Source organism: Sitophilus oryzae, unplaced genomic scaffold, assembly GCF_002938485.1.
Source record: "Sitophilus oryzae breed Bouriz unplaced genomic scaffold, Soryzae_2.0 scaffold_111_pilon_pilon, whole genome shotgun sequence".
NCBI classification, from domain to species: domain Eukaryota; kingdom Metazoa; phylum Arthropoda; class Insecta; order Coleoptera; family Curculionidae; genus Sitophilus; species Sitophilus oryzae.
The window spans coordinates 2,149,564-2,176,208 of record NW_022145749.1 but is presented as its reverse complement, the minus strand read 5'-3'; the positions used below and the strand labels follow the sequence as shown (position 1 = coordinate 2,176,208).

Below are 26,645 nucleotides of genomic sequence, written 5' to 3'. Positions count from 1 at the left end.
GTTAACCACTGTGACATAAAGAGAAGACATGTGGCTATCTATTACCAAAATTAAATTGTTCAAATGTCATATAATAATGGCGGTAGCTGTCATGGAATTGAGCGATTAAAAAATAATCATAAATCATTTTTTTCAAATGGAAACCCACTTTTTTATTTCACTGATGAAAAGGTTTTTCAATTCGTTACTTTTTAACTATACATGTTCCTATACCTAAAATAAATCTAATAATTTTTAAGTTATTTAAGATTTAATTTGAAAACGTATATTTTTCTTCATTTTATCTAGCTTCCTTTGACATTAAATGTCAAACGGTCAGACAATTTATTTCCATCTGTCAGAAAACGAATCATTTGAATTTCCTATATTATAAATACTGCCTGCTTGAGAGTTTATAAAGTGTATTTATAAAAATACGTCTCGTATTTTCGCTCTTTAGTGATATCTGATAGTTGATATTATTAATAATATTCCGTATGATCGAAAAAAAAAACAGCGCAAAGTCGGCTCGGAAATGATAAATGATGCTGCTTTTTGAACAAAGCGTCACAATATGATATGGCCAGATCTATTGTTTTACATCGCTTGACGTTTAAAGTCATAGGCTACTGGTTAAAATCAAGAAAAATATACACTTTAAAACTAAATCTTAAATAACTTAAAAACGATTTTTTAGGTATAGGAACATGTGTAGTCAAAAAGTAACGAATTGAAAAGTCTTTTCACTAGTGAAATAAAACAAATGGGTTTCCATTTGAAAGAAATGATGAAAAATGACAGCTGCGGCCATTATTAGATGACATTCGAACAATTTAATTTTTGAAATAGATAGCCACATGTTTTCTCTTTATGGCACAGTGGCTGTGGTAATCACTAAGTTTGACGTTTAGGCTATACACATATTTTTGACAGGCAGTTTTTTTCGTTTAAAAATTTTAAATATTTTTTTTCTCAAAAGCGGTCAATGTTAGGTATAGAGTGTTTAACATCAAAATTCATAAAATTTTACAGCGAATTTAAGTATGTAATAAAAAATGGGGGCACCCATTTAAAATAAGAAAGTTGCTGTTAACTTCCGGTATTCCTGGAAGTGCCGCCATATTGAAAATATTTTTAATCGACAGATCTCGATGTGGAACTATGATGTGCAAAAAATATCCGAGCTTGATATTGTAGTTCTCTAGATACTTCTAATGCACGCTCAGCCTGGGACACGCTGTATGCAATTTTTGATACTACATTATTTGTTGTTTAATGAATATTTTAACTGAAAAAAAATTAAAAAGGCAAAAGTGGGACACAATAATTTGCAAAGGTGTACAGCTGGTTCCAATAAAATTGAATACGATTTAAAACATATTTTTATTATTTCGGGCAGTATATTCTATGATACCAGTCCCCCATTTCTCTACGCATGTCATGTTGACGTTCTGAAAAATGTATCTGCCACTTTGTCAAAAGCAAAGTTGTTTTATACAATGTCACAATAACCTTAAAATGTCAAAATACTTGACACGAATATACACTGCCCGAATGTTCGAAAAAAATGTGTAAAGAGTCGTATTCATTTTTTTTGGAACCAGCTGTACGAAAAACTAATTATATCACTTATGTTTCAGCTTTCATAATAATGTGCTTTAACTTCATCCTCACGCTGACGTCTCTGAGTTTGGTACACGAACGGGTTCCAGACAGGGACGTGTACGGGCCCCTTCCCGATGTGTTCCTCGATAATGTACCTGCGTACGACTGGGCGCTCTACGTTTCAGAGTACATAATCATATTTTGTGTAAATTCTTGTATTATAGCCATGGTATTTCATAAGTACAGGTAAGCAACAATATTTATATACAGATTTCTATATTCGAAATCGGAGGTGTAAAGCCCCGTCTGTCTACACTTCGTTTTACTTGCCGGCTTTACTTCTTCAGTCAAAAAATAAAAAAAAACGCACCGTTTTATTTGAACTAAATTAGGGTGTGTTTACATTTGTATTACATCGTCCATCGTTGATTTTATGCAATTAATTGGTTTATTTAAAAAATGACAGCTTATACTCAAATAGGATTTGAATGACGGAACAACGGACGAGGCATTACGGATGCATATAAACTCACCTTTAAGATGGAAGATAGTCAAGACAACTGGCGAGATCATTGTGTTTTATAACATAATAATAATAATAACGCTGAAAAACTGTTATTGAAAGAAGCAAAAATCCCACCACGTGCCCCAGACAGAAGAGCCTTAGCACTAGTGTACCTAGACCGCTTAAAACAAAAGGCAGCCACCATGGGAACAAAAATAAGACGATATCGCGAATCTAACAAACGTAAAGAGCACTTGAGATTATTTGAAAAAGACCAGAAAAAGTTCTATAGGAGACTCAACGAAGAAACAAAAATTTCAAATAATGGACTGCCAGCAAAAGAAGACATGTGCAAATTCTGGAATAGTATGTGGGGACAAGGTGTGAACCATTCCGACGAATACTGGTTAGCAGAGGAGGAAGATAGAAACCAGGAACTGGAACAGATGGCTGATATAAAGATAGAGAAAGAAGATGTTCAAAAAGCTATAGCAACAACGCAAAACTGGAAAACACCTGGGACAGATAAATTACATAACTTTTGGCTAAAACATTTCTCGGCATTGCACGGACATTTAGCAACACATTCTCAACGTTTAATCGACCATCCGGAAGAGCTTCCTAAAGAGATATGTATGGGAAAGACTATTATGATCCCAAAATCAGAAAACACTCAAGACCCAAAAGAATACAGACCTATTACTTGCCTGTCCAACCTATATAAACTCCTCACAAAGATATTATGTAACAAAATAACAATGCATCTGGATACAATAACATAATAGCTATCGAACAGAATGGATGCCGTCGAGGATCAAAAGGCTGTCAAGAACTTCTAGTGATAGACAATGTAGTAGGACGGCAGGTCCAAGATAAACAGAGGCATATGTCAGCTGCCTGGATCGACTATAAGAAAGCATATGACTCTGTTCCTCATTCTTGGCTTAAAAATGTTTTGGAAATTTATAAGATTAATCCAAAAGTTACAGAGTTTCTCAGTCATGCAATGACACTATGGAATACAAAACTAATTGTGGCTGGACCGAAACATACATACGAAACGAGAACCATAAAGATCAACCGAGGTATATTCCAGGGTGACAGCCTGAGTCCGGTCTGGTTTTGTTTGGCCTTAAACCCTTTGAATAAGATACTTTCAAACAGCAACCTAGGCTACAAGATCACCAAGCGAAACAAAGTAGTACTAAATCATCTTATGTACATGGACGATCTTAAGGTATATGCAAACAACACGAGCAGCTTCAAAGTCTGTTGGAATTGGTATCCCGTTTCAGCCATATGGAATTTGGCTCATCTAAATGTGCTACTGTACACTACAAAAAAGGTAAGCTGATAAATCATGACAATGTTACACTAATGGATGGTACAGAGATAGAGACATTAAAAACATCTGCATACAAATATCTTGGAATGTTACAAACGGGGCAGATCAAGGATAAGGAAATGAAGACCAGAATGAAAAATACTTACCTAAACAGAGTGAAAACAGTTTGTAAAACATACTTACCGGGCAGACAGAAGATTGCAGCAGTCAATAGATGTGCAATTCCTGTCCTGGCACACACACATACGGAGTCTTGAAATGGTCCAAAACAGAGCTGCAGGAAATAGACAGAGCTACTAGGAGAACACTATCACAGTTCAGATTGCACCATCAGTCGTCTTCAGAAATCAGGTTGTATCTCCCCAGGATCCATGGAGGGAGAGGACTTATCAATGTTGAAACAGCATGCAACAGACAAAATAACAAACTAGCAACCTATTTTATGCAAAGGGATACTTACCTTCATCGAGCAATATGCGAGATTGACCGAGGCGAGTCTTCCTTGAACCTAGCTTCCCATATCCCAACGGTAGTTCCATCGGTTCAGGAACAGCTGAGGAAACTTCGAGGGAAGGCCCTGCATGGAAGGTATGCCAACGAAAGCCAGGCAGAAGGAATTGATAAAAGTGGATCTGTACAATTCCTTACCTCATAGGAGAAACCGAGGGCTTCATATGTGCAATGTGCAATACAAGATCAAGTGGTTAGCACTAGAGCGTATAGGAGGCATATTTTAAAACAAAACATACCAACTCACAAATGTAGAGTATGTCATAAGATTAGCGAATCCATCCAACACATCAGCTCTGGATGTGAGAGTCTTGCGTCAGTCCACTACACGGAATGACACATAGCAAAGATTATACACCTGGAAATGCTAAAGTACCTAAAAATCAAGAACCCTGAAAAGAAATATTATGAATACAGGCCAGCAGAATTAGAGGAAAACGAACATCATAAAGTATACTGGAATACGCAAATACAGACAGACAGATCAGTAGTTCATAATAAGCCGGACATTGTTTGGAGAGATAAAAACGAAAAGAAAGCCTACTTAATCGACGTAGCTGTACCACTAGATCACAACTTAGTCAAAACTGCAAGGGAAAAAATTTCGAAGTATCAAGACCTGGCTTTCGATATGAGGCAAACCTATCATCTAAAAGCAACCCGAGTAATACCACTCATCATTTCAAGCAATGGTCTGGTTCACATTGATTTTGAGAAGAACTTAAAGGAGCTGAAGCTACCAAAAAATATCATAAGTCAATGTATTAAAGCAGCTATTTTGGGTACGGTGAACATAGTTCGCAGAGTAATGAACATGGAGCCTTGAATGGAAATATTCCGGCGACATGCGACACGTCATGGTACAACCGATAGAATCGTGAAAAAAAATAATAGTTAAAAATGTTAATAAGAAAATATTTTTTCCTCTTGTAAAGACAATCCGAGGACATACTGCATAATATTTACATAATTAGATTTGCGTCTTTACAAATAAAATTTAAACCATAAATATTATATAGTAAAATTGCATGTTTTTTTCAAATTCACTAAAACAATGCTGTAATTAATCAAATCGCAGGTGAAACGTCCTATACATACCGGGTGAGTCTCAAAAGTGGCCCACCCGTATAACTTTTTTGTTTTTTCAGATAAAAATACGATATTTAGTATGTTAGTATATGACATACATATATTAGAGATTAGATTTCTTCTGTGCGGTATTGCCGGATATTGCATCAAAATTTCAAACCGCACAAGTAGGCCTTTACGAAAAATGTTGCATATAAGGTTGGAACTTTATTTTTCACAATTAGTTGTTTATTTTACTACAGCCGTAATAGATTATAATATAATAAAATATTATTTAGCTGAGATATATTATCTGTATTTCAGTAACATAAAAGTGTTTAAAATAGTTAGTTATTTTTTTCTACACACATTTCCTACAAATTTAAAAACCGGCAACACTGTATACCGCTTTTTATTTTGTCTCTCTGTCTATCAACCGGTCATTTTTATTTATCTCTGTCGCATGCATTAAAATACAGACCACGCAGATGAAGTGACCGGGATAGTATACTATACGCTAGCCTTTATTCCGTCTAGTCATAAAATGTTATGTCTAGAGGGAAGGCCGTCTACAGAACTCCCGTCAGTTAGTCCCCTAGACGGTCTTCCATTTTGACTGCAGGCAAAACTGGAAAGTGAAACGTCATGTGTAGACGGGCTTAAGATAATGGTATTGGAAATTATCTCAAAAGCAAATATATTTAAAGGCTATATGGCTAGTCAGGCACAGAAATTGAAGCCAAATTTTTGATATGGAACTATACAAAATCCGCATTAGTCGGTTCTTTTGGTTCAACGGCTTTGAACTACGCAAGCGCTTCGCGATCAGTTTGCGCCTTCACTTATAGATTTAAATTTAATCTCAAAATAAATGGATAGATATATCTATATTTCAAGAATATCTAAAATAACAGGTTGAAATAATGCCATTACGAAAAAAAAACAATATATTATATATTAGAGTTTAAAACAGTGCGCGGTCAGGTAACAGCCGGTGACAGTATTCATCTATGAAGTAGACGAATCAGATCGTTTTATTTGGGGCGTGCGCATAAAAATCGCGTTGAACCAAAAGGATAGACTTATGCAAGATTGATATTCCCATTTCATTTGTTTGGCTTCACTTTCCACTCATTGAGTAAATGGGCTATTAACCATATAGTCTTTAAATATATTTCTTAGAAAGAGACAAAAAGTAGACTGGTACTTGAATGAAAGTTTATTCTTCAAACAATTTTTTACACAACGAGCATGTGTCACTTTTGTAAAAAAATAATCACTCATATTCAAATAGAAAAATGAGCTTGGTAAATATTTTTGTGTAATATTTTTATTTCACACTATAAGAAAACCAAAAAATATTTATGTAAACTAATTATTCTTCTAAATGAATAACAACTTTTTTGTTATCAAAAACTTTGGTTTACTTGTGGTTAAAAATGTGTTCAGATACTGAATTTCAAGGCCAAACATTAATTGCGCTAGGTATTGTAAATTCAATTCTTGCCACAGATTTTTATGACTCTTTAATTTTTCGGAATTTTTTTTTCTGACTAATTGCATTATCTCGGAATTTTACTCAAAGTCGTTGGAATGACTGTTTAAAAAGCACTTTTTTTTTCTATCGCGCGTTTTAAGATTCATTTTTGTATAGATATATTTAATTGCTTTATGTAATAACCAGGAATATCTCCATTGACAATAAAACCATTGTACAGACCGCCGGCTGGCGCTGTTTCCTTATTGTTAATTAGAATACAGAATAGATAATAAATATTGGTGTTATGATGCATAAAAGCAGCATCAGATAAGAATTTCTTTATTATCAACTAAGAATTTATTATATTGGGTAGTGGAATTATCTTATGTATTTCAATTATTCTGTTTATTTTGGATAACTTTCTACTGCCATAATAGTTATTAAGTATAGTCCGTCTAGAAAGTATCCGGAATTTTATATTTTTCCTAATTTTGATGTATTTTTTTCTCTGTAACACTCTAAGACAATAGTAAACCATCACGTAGGTTGTACCGATAGTAGGCTATGACCAAAATCGCATGGCAACACCATCTGTCAAATATTGTTGATTTTAAACCGGCTCAAGATTTGAGAAATAATGTCACAAGTAAAAAAGAGAGAAATGGTGGAATATTTGTATAGAAAACGTTTTCGAAACGTTAAAAAATTAGTGCAATTGACTGAACTCGGAAAAAGTGCAGTATATGAGACAACAAAGAGGATAAAAAATGGCACAGATATGAAGCATGGACCAGTTTCAGGAAGACCGCGTAAGATTCGCGAAAACAAATTTGAACGCTTTAGTGGCATTAGGACGACAGAATCCGCGCCTAGGGTTTCGCAAATTGGCTAACAGATTTGTAAGTCAGCGAAAATTAAAAGTGTGTCCACAATAACGGAATGCAAATAGTTGAAGACAGGGAGTTATGGAAGCAAACGAGGGAGACTTATGTCCAGCAGTGGACTTAAATGGCTGGTTCATGATTGATGATGATGATGAGGGTTCCGTACGGAACCCTTATATAAGATCAACTGCAACTTATAAGGTCAACCATAGAGAAAACCTAATAATTAGCTTAGAAAACTTTTCAATTCCAATCACAGTTTCTCTTGACTGAATGCCATTTTGGTCTTTGATTATCATCCGTCAAGAGAAATTGTGGTTAGAAATTACAAGTTTATTGTTTTATAAGCTAATGATTAGGAGTTTTCTATGGATATAACGACTACCGCAACCTGTTGCTAGGACAGTTTTCTAAACGTTTTTACGTTTTTTTTATTTCGTCATTTCTAATAGTTTTTCTTATTCTTTGTTTTTTGTTTGGGAAAATAACCATTATATATCATTACATGAATAGTTATTATCCTAGTTTTCAGGATATTTCGTAATATTTTTTAAGTTTTAATACATTATTACTTAGACATCATCAAGTTCCGTCTTGACACTTATTCATCTATCATGACATCGATAAATATTTGTTAAATCTTAGTATATCATTTAGTAATTTTATTTCGTCAATAATGCTAAGTTCCGTTAAATATAGGACTGGTAAATAATGGAATATTTTTTTCATATTGCTAGACAAATCTTCCTAAATAATGTGTATACCTTTGTGGTGTGTTCGTTTCTGGAAAAAAGTCTGGATATATTGCCACTATTAATTAACAACTGAAATATAGTGACATTTAGTTATAAGAATATACCGGGTGCATCTCAAAAGTAGCTCACCCCCTATAACTTTTTTATTTTTTCAGATAAAAAAACGATATTTGGTATGTTAGTATATGACATAAGTTAGGATTGATTGACGTATTCAATTGTTTTCGGTCACTTCCTGTGTCACCGGAAATGACTTCAGCTTTTGATTTTTAAATGGCACCGTCGGTATTTTGTTACTTTATTCGATAGAAAATGACACTCTGAATAGAATGACATATCATATATCAACTTTTGACATTTTCACTTTGAACAAAATTGTATTTTAAATTTCAATCTAGAGTGCCATGGCTGTGTTATTAAAAACACTAATTTTTAATTAAGAAGCCTTGGAAAAATAGATTTGATCGTCTAATGTTTTTAGTGTCTTGTCTTCTGGTCGGTTAAAAGATGCCCAAATCGTGCTTTTAATCATATCTCAATTTTTTCAAATGGAACAAGGGTGGCTCATTAGAATATTAAGAAAGCATTTTTTTACGAAAAATTATTATATCTTATCTGTCTACAGGGTTGTTCACCACATACGACACGGAGTATTGTAGCTAAACGATTAGATTTTTTAAATAAGTTTTGGGTTCGTTGCAGGACTATTAGAGCTACAATTTAAAAATATTTTTACAAGATACAGAGTGTCCCAAATAAATAAAAAATATCAAAGTTGTATTTTTTTAAATGGAACACCCTGTATATTAATACATTTTTAGTTTCTACGATTAAAATATAGGTAAATTTGATTAAGGTTTATCACACTTAAACCTGACCGTTTTTGAAATATTTTCAATTTTGTGAAATTGCAGACAAAATTTTAAGGCTTCATTTCTCCAAGGGTATCAAAGATTTTAATACTAAATATTTACTGAAGTCTATTTATTGATCAGTTATTGGGTTACCTCATACAGAGTGTCTAAAAATGTATTTTAAATTATTTCAAGCTTTAAACGGCAATAACTTGTTTAGTTTGAATGGAACGCCCTGTATATTTTAGGAGAATTAGATGCACAATTTAATTGTCTATCAAATTGTATTACGGCACTTTTTACCTAACCCTTCAAGTTTTCGTATAAAATGCATTTTCTTATAATTTAGACCTCATTTATCAATATACCCACGGAATATTGACATTTTAGATTGTTTTTAAAGCAACAAAGATACAAAATGTACAGGCTAGTAATATTATCGTTTTTAGAAAAATGATAATATTACTAGCCCATTTGTATGCAAAAAGAAAACTATCTAAATCTTTATAAAAGAGTATACCATTAATTAAATATACCACCATTATTTCCGCCCAAATACTAATTAATTACATACTTAATTATGTTCCTTAATAAATTTCGCATTCCAAATCAAACCAAACCAAACCGTCCGCATGTCACTGAAAAGACAAGGCTACATATCAAGGAAGCCAAAATAAAATCCCTGCAATAACACCTCTACAAAGGCAGCGAAATATGGATTTTTGTCAACGTTTTCAAGAAGATAATTTTAATAATGTTTTTATTTCTGACGAAAGTTGTTTCCAGCTTGGTGGAAACCACCTCAAAATCCTATCAAAACAAAATGTTACCGTTCAAGTTTCAAAATTCCCCACTAAAATAATGGTTTGGGAAGCAATATCTCAGCGTGGTGCTACACCTCTGTGTATAGTTGATGGAACTATTAATAGTGCAAAATATTGTGATATTTTAAATGGTTTTCTTCTTGAAACGGTTCATGTTTTATATCCAGAGGGGTGGTGTTTTCAGCAGGATAATGCAAGATGTCATACCTCTGCCTCTACTCAAGCTTGGATGCAAGAACACCATTTGGCAACAATTCCATAGCCAGCAGCTTCACCAGACCTTAGTCCCATTGAAAACATATGGGAACTAATGAAGATTAAAGTGGAACGAGCAGCTCCACGAAATAAACAAGATTTGATTCGCTCAGTTGTCACTGAACATTTTGGTGTCGACCTAGTTTCGGGTGTACCTGGACGTTTAGTTAAGTGTTTGGAGTTAAATGGAGGTTGTATACGTAAATCAGAATTAATAAATGTAAAGATAGTATGAACAGAGACAACGGTCCAATTCCTTCAAGTTCTTTGTTCCTACTTCTCTAGTGGCGGAAATCTAACTGTTACGCTCAGTTGGCTCTGACTCGGTTGGCTAGCTTTTGCCACGCCCACTCGGTGCCCACTGGGCGAATATATAAACGCTCAACTTGTAGATTGTACTTTAGTTTATAATCATCTGCTGATGATGCTAACATGGTTAGCGAAACGCGCGTCCAGTGTAAAAGTAAAAGTGTTTTGGTGTATTGTGGTGATTTAGTGTTTTTATTTTGTCAATTTTGTATATAGAAATTTCTTAACAAAATATAAAATTGAATTAAAAACTGTTCATCACCACACAAATCCACTGAACAAATAAAGTATAACACTGCAACATTTTATAGCCAATACCAGGTGCGTTTCAAAAGTGGCTCACCCCTATAACTTTTTTTATTTTTTCAGATAAAAAACGAGATTTGGTATCACCAATATTTGGTGTATGACATATATATATATAAAATAGGATTGATTGACGTATTCAGTTGTTTTTGGTCACATCCTGTTTCACCGGAAATGACTACAACTTTTGATTTTTAAATGGCACCCTCGGTATTTTTTTGCTTTATTCGATAGAAAATGACATTTTGAATAGAATGACACATCATATGTCAGCTTTTGACATTCTCGCTTATTAAAAAATCGGTATTTTAAAATTCAATCTGGAGTGCCATGGCTGTGTTAAAAACACTAATCCGTAATCAAGGAGCCTTGGAAAAATAGATTTGATCGTCTAATGATTTTAGTGTCTTGTTCTGGCCAGTTAGAAAATGCTCAAATCGTATTTTTAATCATATCTCAATATTTGGAATGGAATGAGGGTGGCTCATTAGCATATTTGGAAAAAGCATAAAAAGCATTTTTACGAATAATTTGATACCACACACTTGGTATTTCGAGTCAAATTTTCGTAACGAACCGCAAGTTATAATTTCAAATAAGCCATATGCGAAAATGTCAAAAGTTGACATTTATGATGTCAGTGTATTCACAGTTCACAGTGTTATTTTCTATCTAATAAAGTAAAAAAATATCGAGGGTGCCATTTAAAAATCAAAAAATGTAGTCATTTCCGGTGAAACACGACGTGACCGAAAACAATTGAATACGTCAATCAATCCTAATTTATGTCATATACTAACATACCAAATCTTGTTTTTTTAACTGAAAAAATAAAAAAAGTTATAGGGGTGAGCCACTTTTTAGACGCACCCGGTATATAATTACAGCCAGGATTGATAGTTATAATGTTTTTTTCTATATTGTTAAGACATGGTATTTTTTGGACGAAGAAGGATATATTAAAATCAATGTTAAACATACTTATTACAGCAAGCGACGCGACGTTTGCGTGTGGAAAATTGATGAAATTATAGTTAAACCAAATGTCAAACGAAGTAATAACTCAACAACATAAAAATTTTCTTCAATTATTATTGATATTAACGGTAATACCACATTCTGCAATTGATTATAGAGTCAAATATATAATTTCAATAAAAACACCAGGATATTTTTTTTATTATTTACAAATAATTTTACTTTTAAAGTATTATTGAAAGTGAATAATATTTTCATATTGAATTTTGATATAAATATTGTATTTATTATTGTGTGTAATAAATGTAACATTTTGGCAATATCTACTGACGTAAAACATAATCTTGATATGTTTTTGCAGTTAAAATTAGCAATTTTGTTGATGTAAAGTCGAACTGATATCTTAATTGAATTTCTCAGACAATCATGATGAAAAACAACACGTTGAAGTGTTGTTTTAATTAAATAAAAAGCATTCAACAGATGTTATGTTACAATCTTAAAATAAAATGAATTTGCAGCAAGGTCTCTTTTCTATTCTATAAGAATAGAATTCTGCTATAGGAATTACTATAGATTTCTCGAATTGTTTAATAAATTAGCGTGGCAACTTGACAAGTTACTCATTTTTCAAAATCGAGCATTCAGGATATTGATTAATGGTGGGTTCATACTTCGAGTATTAGTCCTAACCTTACCCTTAACATTTACCCTGAGAAATTAACCTTAAGAACTTAAGGAAATGCCGCTCATACTTCTCCTACTTGTTTTGAGAATATTCTAGTTATTAAATTCCGGTCTATCAATGGCGTTTCTTTTTTTTCAATCGTGAGAGATATAAAGCAAAGTAGGCTCCATAAATGTCATTTTACTTTTACGTGTCCGGACAATAAATATGTACATATATAAGTGCAATTTAATAAAACCATTGAGTAATACCACTAATACGAAGTAATGCCAACATCTTATACACCAAAATAGGGTTACCAGAGGTCCGCATTAATCCGGACATGTCCGGATTTTCACTACATCCGGTTGGGTCGGTGCGGATTTTTTATAAGCGTCCGGATTTTAATGTTCCATTAAAAATTTCCGAATAATGCAAAATAATATATTAGTTTTAATAAATTTAGTTGCTTAAAAAATTGTCGACAAATGCAGCAGTGTAAATTCGTTGTTTTATTGCGTAAGTTTTAACTGTATTTAAAAAAAGTTATAAATGTATATTTGCCGATATGACGTCCGGATTTTGTCCGAATTTTTGGGAAGGCTTGCCCGGGATGGACAAGTTTTCAACTGGGAACCCAAACCAAAATAGACCAGCAGTTTACCCCTCGATGACCGCTATAGTCTGCCCTGCTGAAGATTTCGACAGACCGCATCCTAAAACCGATAGAAAATACAATTTACCTGTAAATTAAAATGACAGACACAACTGTCACTGTCATATTCTCTGTGGCTGGACATAGAAGTTATTATTTATACTATAGTATATATATATATATATATATATATATATATATATATATATATATATATATATATATATATAATATTATTATTATATATATAGCAATATTCTAATTGAAGCATAATGATATGGGAATTGAAAGTCATGAGACTTGTCCATATATATAAGAAAAAATAATATTTCTCAAATTACCCACGTATTAAACAAGCAATATTTCATATATTTTATTGTTTATTTCAGATTTATTATTTTCCGGAGGATATTCCTTATAATGTCCCTCCTCTACATGTACAGAGCCATTACAATGTACGTCACCGTCTTGCCTTTGTCCAGCCGGACATACCGTTGCTCGCCCAAATCCAACGAGACCTCAGCCATTCTCATTGCCAAGCGAGTGCTGCACCTGATGAGCGGCTTTGGTCTTTCCGTCAACGGGAAACACACTTTCTGCGGAGATTTCATCTACAGCGGCCATACCGTCATTCTGGTATTCAGTTATTTGATTATAGCTGAATGTGAGTATAGATCATACTAAAATAACTTTTAGTCACGTGATTAAGCTTGACCGGCACAGCGTTGCCGACTTTTACATATTTTCTTTTAATCAAACAATTTTAGGAATCAAAAATTAATTAATTATAAATATATAAACAGTTCTTATTTACATGAACTAAACTCACCTCCTTAACAGCACTTAAGGGACATGAAGGACTTAAGGGACATGATACTACAGCTTTCCCGTTAAAAATATTCTAATAAGGTTGCGATGAGTTTTTTGCAACGGCTGTTAAGCTGCTTCGGCATCTTGTACACTTCGCCCAACATATACAAGTAAAATGTAAACAAACCGATTGTTTATTTACAGTTTTATTTGACCATAAACTTAATATAATAATTTGACAACATCATTAACGAAGTTTTAGGCTCAACATATATAAAAACCATATACAACAACAGTTGAGGAGCAGACTTTCTAGATGCATCTTGTCTATTTTTTCGAATTTTGGCAAACAAAGAAAAACTGTTACGCTTTTTGCAAAAACTTAAAAAATTATATTTATTGCAATGTCGTTCTCCTACAGTAATAATTGCAATAAATTTCAATAGTAAATTTTAGTTCTGCTTTAAAAATTCTTCTGGTGTCCAAGACTGCAATGCTGAAAAGTATTCAGAATGTTTAATATATCAAACCACTTTAAGGCTCAATAATATCTTAATAGTAGTAACATTGGAATTTAAAAATTCTCAAAAATTATTTTTTGTTTGTTCTTTTTACAGATACTCCGAAGAAGTTCATTCTATTAAGAATCATCCACTGGTTGTACTGGATCTTAGGTGTTATTGGTGTTACAATGTTACAACTATCCCATGGGCATTATACTGTCGATGTTTTAATAGCTTATTATGTAACTACTCGAATATTTTGGATCTATCACACATTAGCCAATAACAGTAATCTAAAAGTAAGTATATATTATAATAAACATATACATGTGTGTATTACTAGTTTTCATTTAAAATGAATTTTAAGTGAATTTCATAGTAGACTCTACACGTAATACACATAGTAGTTTTACTACACGTAATGTATATTATAAAGTTGTGAAAAATATTCCTTTATTTCTCTCGATTTTTGACCGAGATCTATCGCAGTTACACAACTTGCTATATTAAATATTATAGTCCTTTTTCTGGGATTCGCAATAATGTCACTGTTAATTTTAGTTCCTGACACAAAATATCCTTCTAGACTTACTACCTCTAAACAAAACCAATAATTGTAGAATAAATAATAAATAACATAAAATAAGGTCAGAAAAGCCGAACAAATCCATAAAATTTCAAATCAAATTCAAATGTGTCAAAGTGTCAAACAAAACTGCCAAACATGGAGCGTTGTGATATCGATTCCCGAAAATCGATTATAAAACTCCTTCCTTATTTTTTTGGTCAAATAGCAAATCGGGCATTTGAATAAAAAAGTAAGTAAGGTCCTAATTGTTGAATATTTTTTGTATGTATATATGGGGGTTATAACGTTCTACGACGTCTTCCAATTTCTAGTCTCCATTGTTGCCCATGATACAAAGAAAACCAGGTATGATAATGCGTAGGTTGTTCACTATGGTACAGGTTATTATCTTGCCAGAGGTTTCCGTCTAATTGTCTCTCTCTGTCTTCTATTTCTCGATCTACTCCCTCTCTCCAGCTTTTTCTTGGCCTTCCCTATTGCGCCTACCAGTAGGTGTCCAATTCAGAATTGCTGGATATTTCTACAGGGTCCGGCAATAGTGCCTCAGGCATCTGTAGCTCCTGGAATAAAAAACTTGGGAATTTTGTTGTAGTGTAAACCTAAAGTATGTTCGAGGATGTATTTCAAGAAAATATTATAACTTCTACAAGGTGGCTCAAAAAAGTGTGAGCGGATCGGGATGGTTTTTTAAATGGAATATACCCTGTATATTATTGCATTTTTGGCTTCCTTTCAAATCACTTTACATAATCCTAAGATGTGAGTAAATATACCCTTGAAAGAACATACTTTAGGTTTGCACTTAAACAAAATTCCCAAGATTTTAATTCTAGCAGCTACAGATGCCCTATTGCCGAACCCTGTATATTATATTTAGAGTTTCCGAATAGGCGCCCGCATTTATCCGGACATATCTCCGGGAAATCTAAACGAAAAAAAACTTAACTTTGTTGAATATTTTTACCGTTACAATGTCACATAATCTACTAAGCAACATTGTTAGAAAATACAAATATTTGGTGTCATTTTTCATTTTTGATGCCCTCCCTCTAAGATATGAATTGTGATTTTTTTTCTCTTTCATTTGTTATGATTACGTGCGCTTTATGAATATAAATATGTTCAGTTGTACCTGTTATTTTACAAGTAAATTGTACCGTATGATCGAAAAAAAAAACGGCGTCAGCGATGGTTATGAAATGAAGATCGCTGTCATTTTACGCCCTGCTGGTCATCCAATTTATGTGGTCTGGATTTTAATGAGTGTAAGAGAGAATAATTTAAATGACCGGTTGACAGACACACAAAATTAAAAGCGGCATACAGTGTTGTCGGTTTTTTACGTTTATAGGAAGATGTGTGTAGAAAAATATAAGCTATTTTAAAAACTTTCATGTATACTACTGAAATGATAATAATATATCTAAACTAAATATAATCTATTACAGCTGTAGTAAAATGAGTAACTAACATGTTTTGGGAATCACAAACAGGCCCGGCAGCTAAAAATATAAATAAGAAACAATCAAAGTAAAACATATTTGTCAAATGAACAAAGTCAAGTAACAAAACAATAAAATACGGGTACAAGTCATAAAAGTTATTTGTACAAAGAAATGGTTACAGAATGCTAAGCTGAGATTTAACAAATAAATTACAATTACCATGGCAGCATTTATCCATCTAAAATTTCTCAAATATCATGAGTACTTAAAACTATTTCTAAATGAATTGGGAAAATTCAGATTTAGAAAAGAGTAACACTTCTTCAAGTGCCTTTAATTTTCCCTTTAAAGTCTATCCGTCTGTCCAACGAGTCAGGGAGAATTTCTTCAGATGACATCCAAACAATAATAGAAATATAATTTACTTGTTAATTAAAATGACAACAACTCTCACGATTAGGTATCTCTGGTGAACGAAGTCCTCATTTCCCCAGAATTTTTAATTCTCAACAGGTATTTAAACTCTGATTACATTTATTTACTATATTCCTACTTAGAGAATCAACCTGCAACACTATTGTACTAATGTTTTTTTTTTTAATTTTGTTTCAGCAATTTTCCTCGAATAATCTCCTGAGTCGGTCGTGGTGGTTTCCAATATTTATGTACTTCGAAAGCAACGTGGGAGGGCCCATTCCGAGACAGTTCGATTGGCCCCTGCCCTGGCCGAGAAGATGGAACTCGAAAAGCCGCGACAGTTAGTGCAAATTTAGCTGAAATAAAAGAATAGTACCTAAAAACTATTTATAAAAAAATGATATAAATGTGATAATAAAGATAAGTGTTAGCGCCTTAAAAGTTAATTTGAGTGTGCTGTGTAAACAGGGTTATTTGTTTACGTTTGAAGATATTTACATAATGCTAAAATCATCTTGATATTCTGTCTAGAGAATAGTAACTGTTTTCTTAGTTTTAATCTCTGTGATGTAAAGCTAAGTAATAATTGTGAAATTGGATATAGCACATATTTACAAAAATTTAGATAATTGTTGGAAATAATAAGAACTCAATCCATTTTTTTTTTCTTAATACAAATTAACTACAGTATACACATACATAGTGTGAACCAAAAATAAGGTTGTTTATATGACGTATTTATAATTCAACTTAAAAGACTGAGTTTGTTTATTTAGCACTGGAAAATTTAAATGCAAATAGATATTACGAAAAAAATAGCTTTAATTAATGTGAATTTTGTTTCAGTGGCCAATATACCCAGAACTTGTAAGTTGTAACAGAATACTGATATGAGTATTATCAAAGTCTAATTAACTATACCATATTTAAAGATAAAATAGTTGTTTAATGTATTTGAAGTAAATGAGCATAAATAGGTACTTAATTTAAAAATAGGGTCAAATTCTTAATTTAAATATTGTTTTGGTATCAGAACATAATTATTTTTTCTCTGAGGTCTTAACTATTCGCACAATTCATTTTTCAGTTTTTATTTTAATACTAAGTCAGGTAAAAATAAGGAAACTATAATCTGTTCATGTGTTTACTGAATTGCTACACTTAATAATAATTCTTTGTTCAAAATATGCCATCGAAAAACGCAGTCTCAATAGCATTTGAAATAATAAAAGATAAATTCTATTTGGGCCGTTGTAACAGAAGTTACACAAAAAAGTAATACGTCTTAAGTATTTTTATTTTATTTAAAATATACCTTTAAGGAAACAATTTACAAAAATACGCTTTGAAATCCTCAATTATGCTGTGTTCACACTATGCAGTGTCTACTGAATGCCTAAACATTTTAGATTGAGATGCGACACATGAAAGATGATTCTCAAACATAACCAGATAATTCTAAAAACTTTTCAATATGGGCTGCTTCGACTCTCGCCTGGCCACTATACGTAGTTAAATATAATATATATACAAAACATGAATTAATTTTTTGCCTGGTATTTTAGTTCAATTGATATTTCCGGAAATCTTTTCTTAAAGACTTTTTATATGAATATTTTAAGTAGATTTTTTAAGACGACTTAGATAATATATGTATATTTGCTGAGATATAATTATTGATATTTTTTAAGTTTTCTAATTATTTATCTAATTGTAATAAAGTGGGAAATCACAGGTAATTATACCAGACCACAGGGTGGTAGACTTCACGTAGATATATGTCACTAATTTTGATATGTGAATGTTCAATGGTGCCAATATGGTCAAAACATTTTTACGATTTTTGATAAACTGCGTTGCTGCTGAGTATTGTTGACAAGGAATGTTCCACCATCTTAAAAGACTAATTGACGTGTCTGATTATATTTCCGAAAAAAATATTTTAAATTGCTGAAAACAAAATAAGAATTACACAAAGTAGGAACTGTAGTTTACTGATTTCTGTATTAAATATTAATTTTTGACAAATTTTATGTCAATTTTTAATAAGCGACATCATTTCAAATACTATTATTACGTTTTTAATTGTAATCAACTCAAGAATATGTAGGAATAACCTACTAGCATTGAATAAGGCAATGTGCAGTGCAATTTATTTAACTAATAATTTGTACAACTTAAACACAATAATCAGCAGGAACAAATTGACCTGACATCTACCACATAATGCACATAGTAGACTAATGAGGCAAACTGGAATTGTAAAACTATTGAACTTCTAAATTTTTACCACGCATTTAGTTCATTAAACCTTTATATTATATATTTTTTTTGTAAAAATTGTAAATTAGTGATTTTCCTCGAATTTGCTTATTTAAAAAAAACAGGTCTGTCTTAGTTTTGGCTTATTTTCTACTTATATAAGGACTGAAAAGTTATGTTCATAAGCCACAAAATGTGAATCTCATTTCATAGATATTTGATGTCATCCATTAAGTATACATCATAAGGGATTTTTTGGATTATTTGGTATATTTGACTACTTGATTTATGTTTTATATAAAAAACATTATTAATTGTAAAATATAAAAATATATTAGTTAAAAAAATAATGTAAAGTAGTTATAATTCTTACTAATACTTCAAAGTTCACTACTTTTTAAGTTAAATAATTATATGTAGTAAATAATAATTAAAACATATTAAGTAAGAATGATAATGGATTGTACTAGAAAGTTTAAAATTAATAATATAAGTTATTATTTAAGACAATCATGTGTGATAGAAGACAATGCAAATATAAATTAATAATTTTCAAAATGAAATCAAATATTTAAGAAAATCTTTCCCTTAGATGTACACTTGGATTATGACACATAGTTTTATTTAATTTGTTGTTAAGACAATATGTGAAACTTTTTTCGTTGGATGAAATGAATAAATAAATTATTTTTATAGCCTATACATTCTATAATGGTTTTTATTTTAGAAATTTCTATATTTATAAATATGTAGTAGAAATAAAGATTGCATTCCACAATTACTTTCTTTAAAGATTTTTTTGGTTGTGGCTATAATAATGAAATAATTCTTTAAGAATTAAGAAAAAAAATTATTGAATTTTATCAGAATTTTTACTAATTAATCAACACATCTATTTTGGGAATTATTTCAATACTGGCCACGAACAATTGATCAGAATTTTAGTACCTATATTATTGTTAAATTAAATGGTTTAATATATTTGTACTGAAGAATGTGTATATTACTTTTAAGTTACTCTCGAACTAACATATAGAAAATATATAATTAATTTATTCACATGAAATGCAATATATTCTATATGTTGATGTAAATCAAAATTTTTTGTACGCTTTTCAAGAGTATTTATGTCAAAGTGACTTATTTGTAAGGTAAGATTTTCAGTTATGTAGTTACCAATGCTGATTATGTTAACTTTATATATGCGATTGATACAACAACTATACTGCAGTGTACATTTAAAATTGTTAAACGTTTCTTTTGGTAAAAAAACAAATTTAAACCAGTATACACTGTTATATTTTCTAATATTTCTAAATCGGTTGTCAAAAAAATGTGATGGTTTGTATTATCAATACATGATAGATAGAAATTTATCGATGTTAATAATTTCGAATGATTGTTAAAATACAGAATTATTTTCCTTAAATTTGCATTTTATTTAGTCCCAGAACAATAGAAACATGTTTATATTAATACGCAAACGATTTAATTCAAGCAGTGGCGGTGTTAGATCATTAAATTTTACGTGAATTGTACAAATATTTAAAGATATGAAATGACTTCAATTCATAGCAGTATTATACCAGTGGCACATCTATAGATTTAGTCTGGGAGGGGCAGTGGCAATATTTAAGGAAAAAAAATTTCACAAAACACAACAACATCACAAAAGTATGAATTAATGGAAATCCTCTAATAAGGGGAAGAAGACATAAACATCCAGTGGCGTGCAGTACCATTTACAGTAGGGTAAGCAACAGAATCAAAAATATGAAAAAACTAAAAAAAACGTATGTATTACATAAAATATGTACAATGTACGTATATAAAATTTACTGTCTAACGTATTTTAACTTTAAACTCATACAAAAGAAAATTCAAATAACAGCAAATAAATTTAATTATTTATAGATTAATTCGAAACGGCATTCTTTCCTTGTCTAGGGTATCGTGAGTTTTAGTGTCGTTTAGTGTCTTTACTCGACTCTCTATTAATAATAAGTCTTGTAACTTCATCAAGGGTGTTCATGGGAAAATTCCATCTTGCTACTTGTTACCAATGTGACCATCAGTACCGTTATTTAGATATATAAGGTACGACCTGTCCTTCAATAACTCAACTTGTGGAAAATAAACAGATTTCAAATTTTAGATTTTTCTTCCATTATATTATAGTAGAATGTTGAAGAAACACGGAAACGCACATTTGTATCTGGCATATTAAAATGATTATAACTTATAACCCCAGAAATGATGCACCAGCGGAATATCATTATAGATATAGGTATATAAAATACATGAAATTGTAAAGGATCAGCAAAGTAAAATTTTCGTAACAGTGAATATTGTCATCGAAAAACTGTATAGAATCTGTATTTATGCGTTATCGATACTATATAGTTCTTTATTTATGTTATAAATATCATTCATCTAGTCTCTATAGGAGAACATATAGAGGCAGTGCTTTATGGTTGCTATAAAGATTAAATACAGAACATGTCTGTAAAGGAAATATTTGAGTATTCTTTAAATATGCTTTATATATGAAGTCTTTATCGCGACATCTTTATAGAGCTTATAGAGCTCTTTCAAAACCCGAAATAAAAAATGCAGGTCCGTATTTAAAAAAATTAAGTTGACCTCTGTATCTCACATATTATCAGCTAATTTGAAAATCAAAATAAAACACTAAATCGCCACAATACGCCAAAACACTTTTACACTGCACGCGCGTTTCGCTAACCATGTTAGCATCATCAGCAGATGATTAAACTTAGTTTAATAAGTATAGTAAAAGTGTTTTGGTGTATTGTGGTGATTTAGTGTTTTATTTTGCTGTGTGACACCAAAAGCTCCAACCCCCAACTGTAATAATTTGAAAATCTAAAAATACTATCAGATAGCCCTAATAAAGTGGCTATGTGAATGTCCAATTAGTTTTTTGATGTTCTAAAACGTTAAGGAAAACGTTAGGAAAAAATAAAATTGATTTTCAAAAAAATCCGTTTTTTCCAAAAAACTCAGTAATCCTTGAAATTTATAAAACTTTTTTTGATGGCATCTTGATGAACATCCCAAAGCGCAACTTTGCCCAATTTAACTATCTACGTATCTATTACGGTTACCGAGATACCAAAGCTCGTACCTCGAATTTGTAGCACCCTGTATAAATCTACAAATTAATAGAAAATCTAATTATTTCTATATCTAATTAGATGTCAACTCTATACAACCAAACGTTCGATTTGACCTTTATTGCCAGTTGCTAAGGTAACACGACCATAACACGACTTTACCTCTGACTTTACCATTTACATACAAAACATACAAATGGTAAACATGTCAAACATGTTCACGGTAAAGCACAATGAATGCATTGGTTTTGAATCCAGGTGGAAAGTAAAAAAGTAAGTTTTCTTCACTTCTTTTATTTATAATTTCATAGTATTATTTTTATAAACATTTATTTTATACTTCTAAACATTTCTTTAATTCAGGCTTTCCACCGACACCACAACACAAACAACTGAATTCTCTGTTTCTGAGAAAGCTTGCAGTACATTAGAACATGAAAGTAAAGATGTCCAGACAATATCTACCGAAACCGAGACGCATAAAGAAGTCGATATGGAAAAACTGGCGGAATGGCTAAATCGAATCTATCCATCAGTGAAAAAGCAAATTGACAACGTTAATAACAGTAAAGTTCTCAAAAATTATAAACTATTAGACGATAACACTGATGTCACTTGTAAACTAATACAGCAGCTTAAAGTTAATGCAATAAATGAGAATGGCGACAAAGCGGTATGTTATCCATATACATTAAACCAAGAAAAAATCAATTTATTCTGTAAATAATAAATTTCCTTAGCTATCTAAAATATCCTGTGCTATTTGGAACTACAGTGGAAAATGTCTGGCAGTTTCATCTAATTTCAAGCATAAGTCATGGTGTTATCACCCTGGACAAGCCTTGATCTACCCATTTTCTAGGTAGATTATTTTAAAACAAGAACTTATATAATTACATTAAACTCTATTACTTTTAGAGAAGAAAAGTTGTCCGAAAATCCTAAAAAAAGACTAGCAACTGAATCTTGCGTAACCGTATTAAAATTTCATCCTACAAATGATGATATTTTAGCAGCTGGTACTTTTACAGGTATAGTATATAAACACCATTCATTCTAATTCAATGTACCACCTATAAATATCTTGTGGCGGCTCATCTTAAAGTGAGAACAAGTTATGTCTATGCAGCTACAGGTATTCTAAAATACACCAATGGCAATTTGAATTTTAAGGGCAAGTTTATATATGGAACGTAAGCAATGATATTGATCCATTATTATGCAATTTATCCGTACATGAACAAGCGATAACTCAAATATCCTGGGTAAACGATGCCGAAAATTCCAAGAATCTGAATTTAGCTACATCAAGCACAGATGGATTATTGAAAATGTGGATTTTCTCAAACACTGAAGCGTCTTTAACGCCAAAAATTGTGTAAGTATATAGATATAGTTAAAATATAGATCCAAGAATTGACAACAACAGATGTAATATCTTAGTTTTAAAATTAAACCGCCAATATTTGGAAAATTAAATCATTCCACAACAGTGCCAATATCTCTCACAAGCAAAGAAGATTTAGGAATAATATGTTTTAACTTTTCCAAACACATTCCAGATCTATTTATTGTAGCCCTTGAAGGTGGCTTAATAGCTAGATGCTCTGTTCTGGGAAGTACTAAAATCAAAGGTTTAAAAAAGTCACTTTTGAACTAAACATAAATATATACCAATAAATTTTAGGACCTGATAAAAACATAGCATTTGATCCTATCTTTAAATACTACCAACCCCACAAAGGTGAAATAGCGTCTGTGAAATTTTCGTTAACGCATAAAGATATGTTTCTAACTTGTGGAACTGATGGAGAAATTCGAATATATCTAATCGACCAAGATGATCCTGCACAGATAATATTCACTAAATCCGGTCAAAATGATCTATCATTTGTGCCGCACGAACAGAAGTTGTTGGCTACTTGTGGTCAAAAAGGCACTTTGGAAGTGTACAATTTTATGAATGGAAAAGCAATTGATTTAGTTTTTAACACGAAAATCACTAAGAGAAATTTGACCAGTTTAGCCATCAATCAAAAGAGGTAGGTGTGTTAACAATAGTAGGTATAGATCGAGTAGCATCACCCCAATCAATAATTATAATTATTATTGCATATATTGGATTAAGTACACACAACCAAACTTATATGGAATCATCTATTATTTTTCATAATTTTTGAGACTTATGAAAATGTTGTTTGTTTTTGAATAAAACTCAGTCCTTACCAATGACTTTTAATGCAAAATAATCCATATAGCAATAAAAGAAAATAATCAGTTCCGAAAATAAACACAATGGTATTTTTTTGGTTTCTGAAACGAAATTAGGTTTTAAATTTTTAATGACCAAAAAGCAAAAACAAAAAGAAAATTGATAATTTAATCCTTGTTGTTACCTTTAGCCCTTATTCAAGCTTCTAGCCGCGCTGGCATGTTTCTTATTAAATTATCAACGTTATCTTGGGGTATGTTTTCCTATTCTGCTAATGCTGCTTAAAGAAGCTATGTCATATTTCCTGGATTGTTTCGACGAACTCTAACCCTTCTTTTGAGCTGGTCCCACAAGTGTTCGATAGGGTTTCGATCTGGTGAACATGCAGGCCAGTCCAAAACTATGACACCTTCCTTTTCAAGACAGTCTCTAGTCACTCTGCTGGAATGGGAAGGTGCACTATCGTGCATGAAGTTGAAATTATTTCCAATTGCAGCTCTCCAAAGGCTAATGATTGGTTCTAGCACTAAATCAACATACCTCCGACCCGTTAAAGTTTGTTGCAGTGGTAACAATGGAGTTTTTGCTTCCAGCATAATACCTCCCTAGAACATTACAGTTCCTCCTTTATATCTTGGTACAGATTTGGCAGCCTGGGCTGGAACTCTGTAACTAAATAGCGATCGGTAGCGATAAAGAATACTGACCTTGGCCGTACAAAGTAAATGGCAAGCGAGAGTATTCTTCATCGCTACCGATCGCTATTTCGTTACAGAGTTCCACCCCTGGAGTCTCGCTCGTCTTCCTGGAGCTCTGAGAACCCGAATTGGATGGTCATCTGATCTTAGGGCAATTCTGCCCTCATCAGAAAAAGGGCATTTTGCCAATTCTCAGTTGTCCAGTTTTAATGTTGAAGGCATCAATTTAGCCGGTCAATTTTATTTTGCCGAGATAACTGTGGGATCCGTAACTCTCACCTGCTGTAAAACCTTAGAGCACGAAGCCTTTTTCTTATGGTTTCAACTGAAACGTTCACACCTGTAGCTGCCAGAAGTTGTCTTTCTAGCTCTGGATGAGAAATTGGAAACTGGATTTTTTTTAGCAATTTGGCACACAAGGCGGTCTTGTTGTTCAGTTGTGACTCTTTGACGACTTTGTCTGGGCCTGTTCTTGTGTGTTCATAACTCCAAGTACATTGCATATGTTTTCGATACAACACACTGGGTAACGTCTACTATCTCTGCTAAGTCTCTTTGGGGCATTCCTTCTTCAACAAAAGCGATAATTCTTCCCCTCTGTACATCTGTTAATACAACATAAGGCACTTTTTTATTTTTTGTGTTGAATGAAAATTACCGGACAATCGTGATTTTACTACTGAACACAAAATTCAAAGGAGAATAAACCGCAGCAGTAGTTTATTCTTTATTATCACGTTTATTTACAACAAAAAGCCTTACCTTAAAGTTGTATACCATTTTTTTTCCTTGCAAGAAATTTAGTCAGAAATAAAGAGTGATTCCATATAAGTTTGGTTGTGTGTATTTCGGCCGCCCATTGCTTGCTATTGGATAATTTGATGATACACATGAGAAATTATAATGTAGATACTTATTTGTTTCTACGCTATAAATAATATTTCGGAGTTATTTCGGCATTGACTGACTATAAAGCCAAAAACGATCACAGAAAAAGATTATGATAGGTCTAGCCGGGCTTCTTTATGTCTGGCTACTCTACAAAATATAATATCGTAAAAATAATAATCAAGGAAATTTTTGTTGCTATAAGAATCCAACCATTTTTTTTTTCTTTAAAATAGCCACTACTGCTAAATAATTCATATTATGATTACCCGATTTATACTGTAAAATCTATTCTGTTTATTACTGTTTTATAATGCATGCCAAAAATGGCACTATTTTTTTAATCGATCCTGAATGCTATATATCTTCTATATACTAAATTCTATTTATTTAAGGGAAAATTACGTGGTTATTGGAAATGATATTGGAGATATACAACTATGGAATGTACCCTGGAATATACTAACATAAATGCTACATTAGCACCTACCATAAACAAGGGCAGTACAACTTATCACAACCTACTCCCTATTCTTGTATAAAACCCTGTCAATAAAGACCTACAAATTAAGTATCAAAGCGTGTCATTATTATCGTGATATTTAGCATGCTAAAATAATAATATTGCACACCTATATCACAGCCTATTCAATAGACCACAATAGACAGCAAACTTTGCTAGTTTATGAGTACCCGCACTTCACT

General features: G+C 32.0%; 2 protein-coding genes across 2 annotated transcripts in view; both read left to right on the top strand.

Moving 5' to 3' along the window:
* The window catches only part of LOC115883825 (phosphatidylcholine:ceramide cholinephosphotransferase 2-like), a 191,450-nt gene extending 171,016 nt beyond the window's left edge, over window positions 1–20,434 (top strand). The window contains exons 5-8 of the mRNA XM_030902233.1: window positions 1,620–1,830; window positions 13,369–13,643; window positions 14,407–14,591; window positions 16,939–20,434. Coding sequence (XP_030758093.1) covers window positions 1,620–1,830; window positions 13,369–13,643; window positions 14,407–14,591; window positions 16,939–17,088 — 821 coding nt within the window. The 3' untranslated portion in view covers window positions 17,089–20,434. The remainder of the gene's footprint in view (window positions 1–1,619; window positions 1,831–13,368; window positions 13,644–14,406; window positions 14,592–16,938) is intronic.
* A 108-nt stretch (window positions 20,435–20,542) lies between these two features.
* On the top strand, window positions 20,543–26,519 carry LOC115883779 (WD repeat-containing protein 34-like). Its single transcript, XM_030902191.1, has 9 exons — window positions 20,543–20,757; window positions 22,224–22,415; window positions 22,506–22,815; window positions 22,883–23,004; window positions 23,061–23,173; window positions 23,316–23,520; window positions 23,586–23,776; window positions 23,830–24,184; window positions 26,336–26,519. Exons 2-9 carry the CDS (start codon window positions 22,339–22,341, stop codon window positions 26,409–26,411), a joined length of 1,449 nt encoding a protein of 482 aa, XP_030758051.1. The 5' UTR covers window positions 20,543–20,757; window positions 22,224–22,338; the 3' UTR covers window positions 26,412–26,519.
* Window positions 26,520–26,645: the final 126 nt, after the last annotated feature.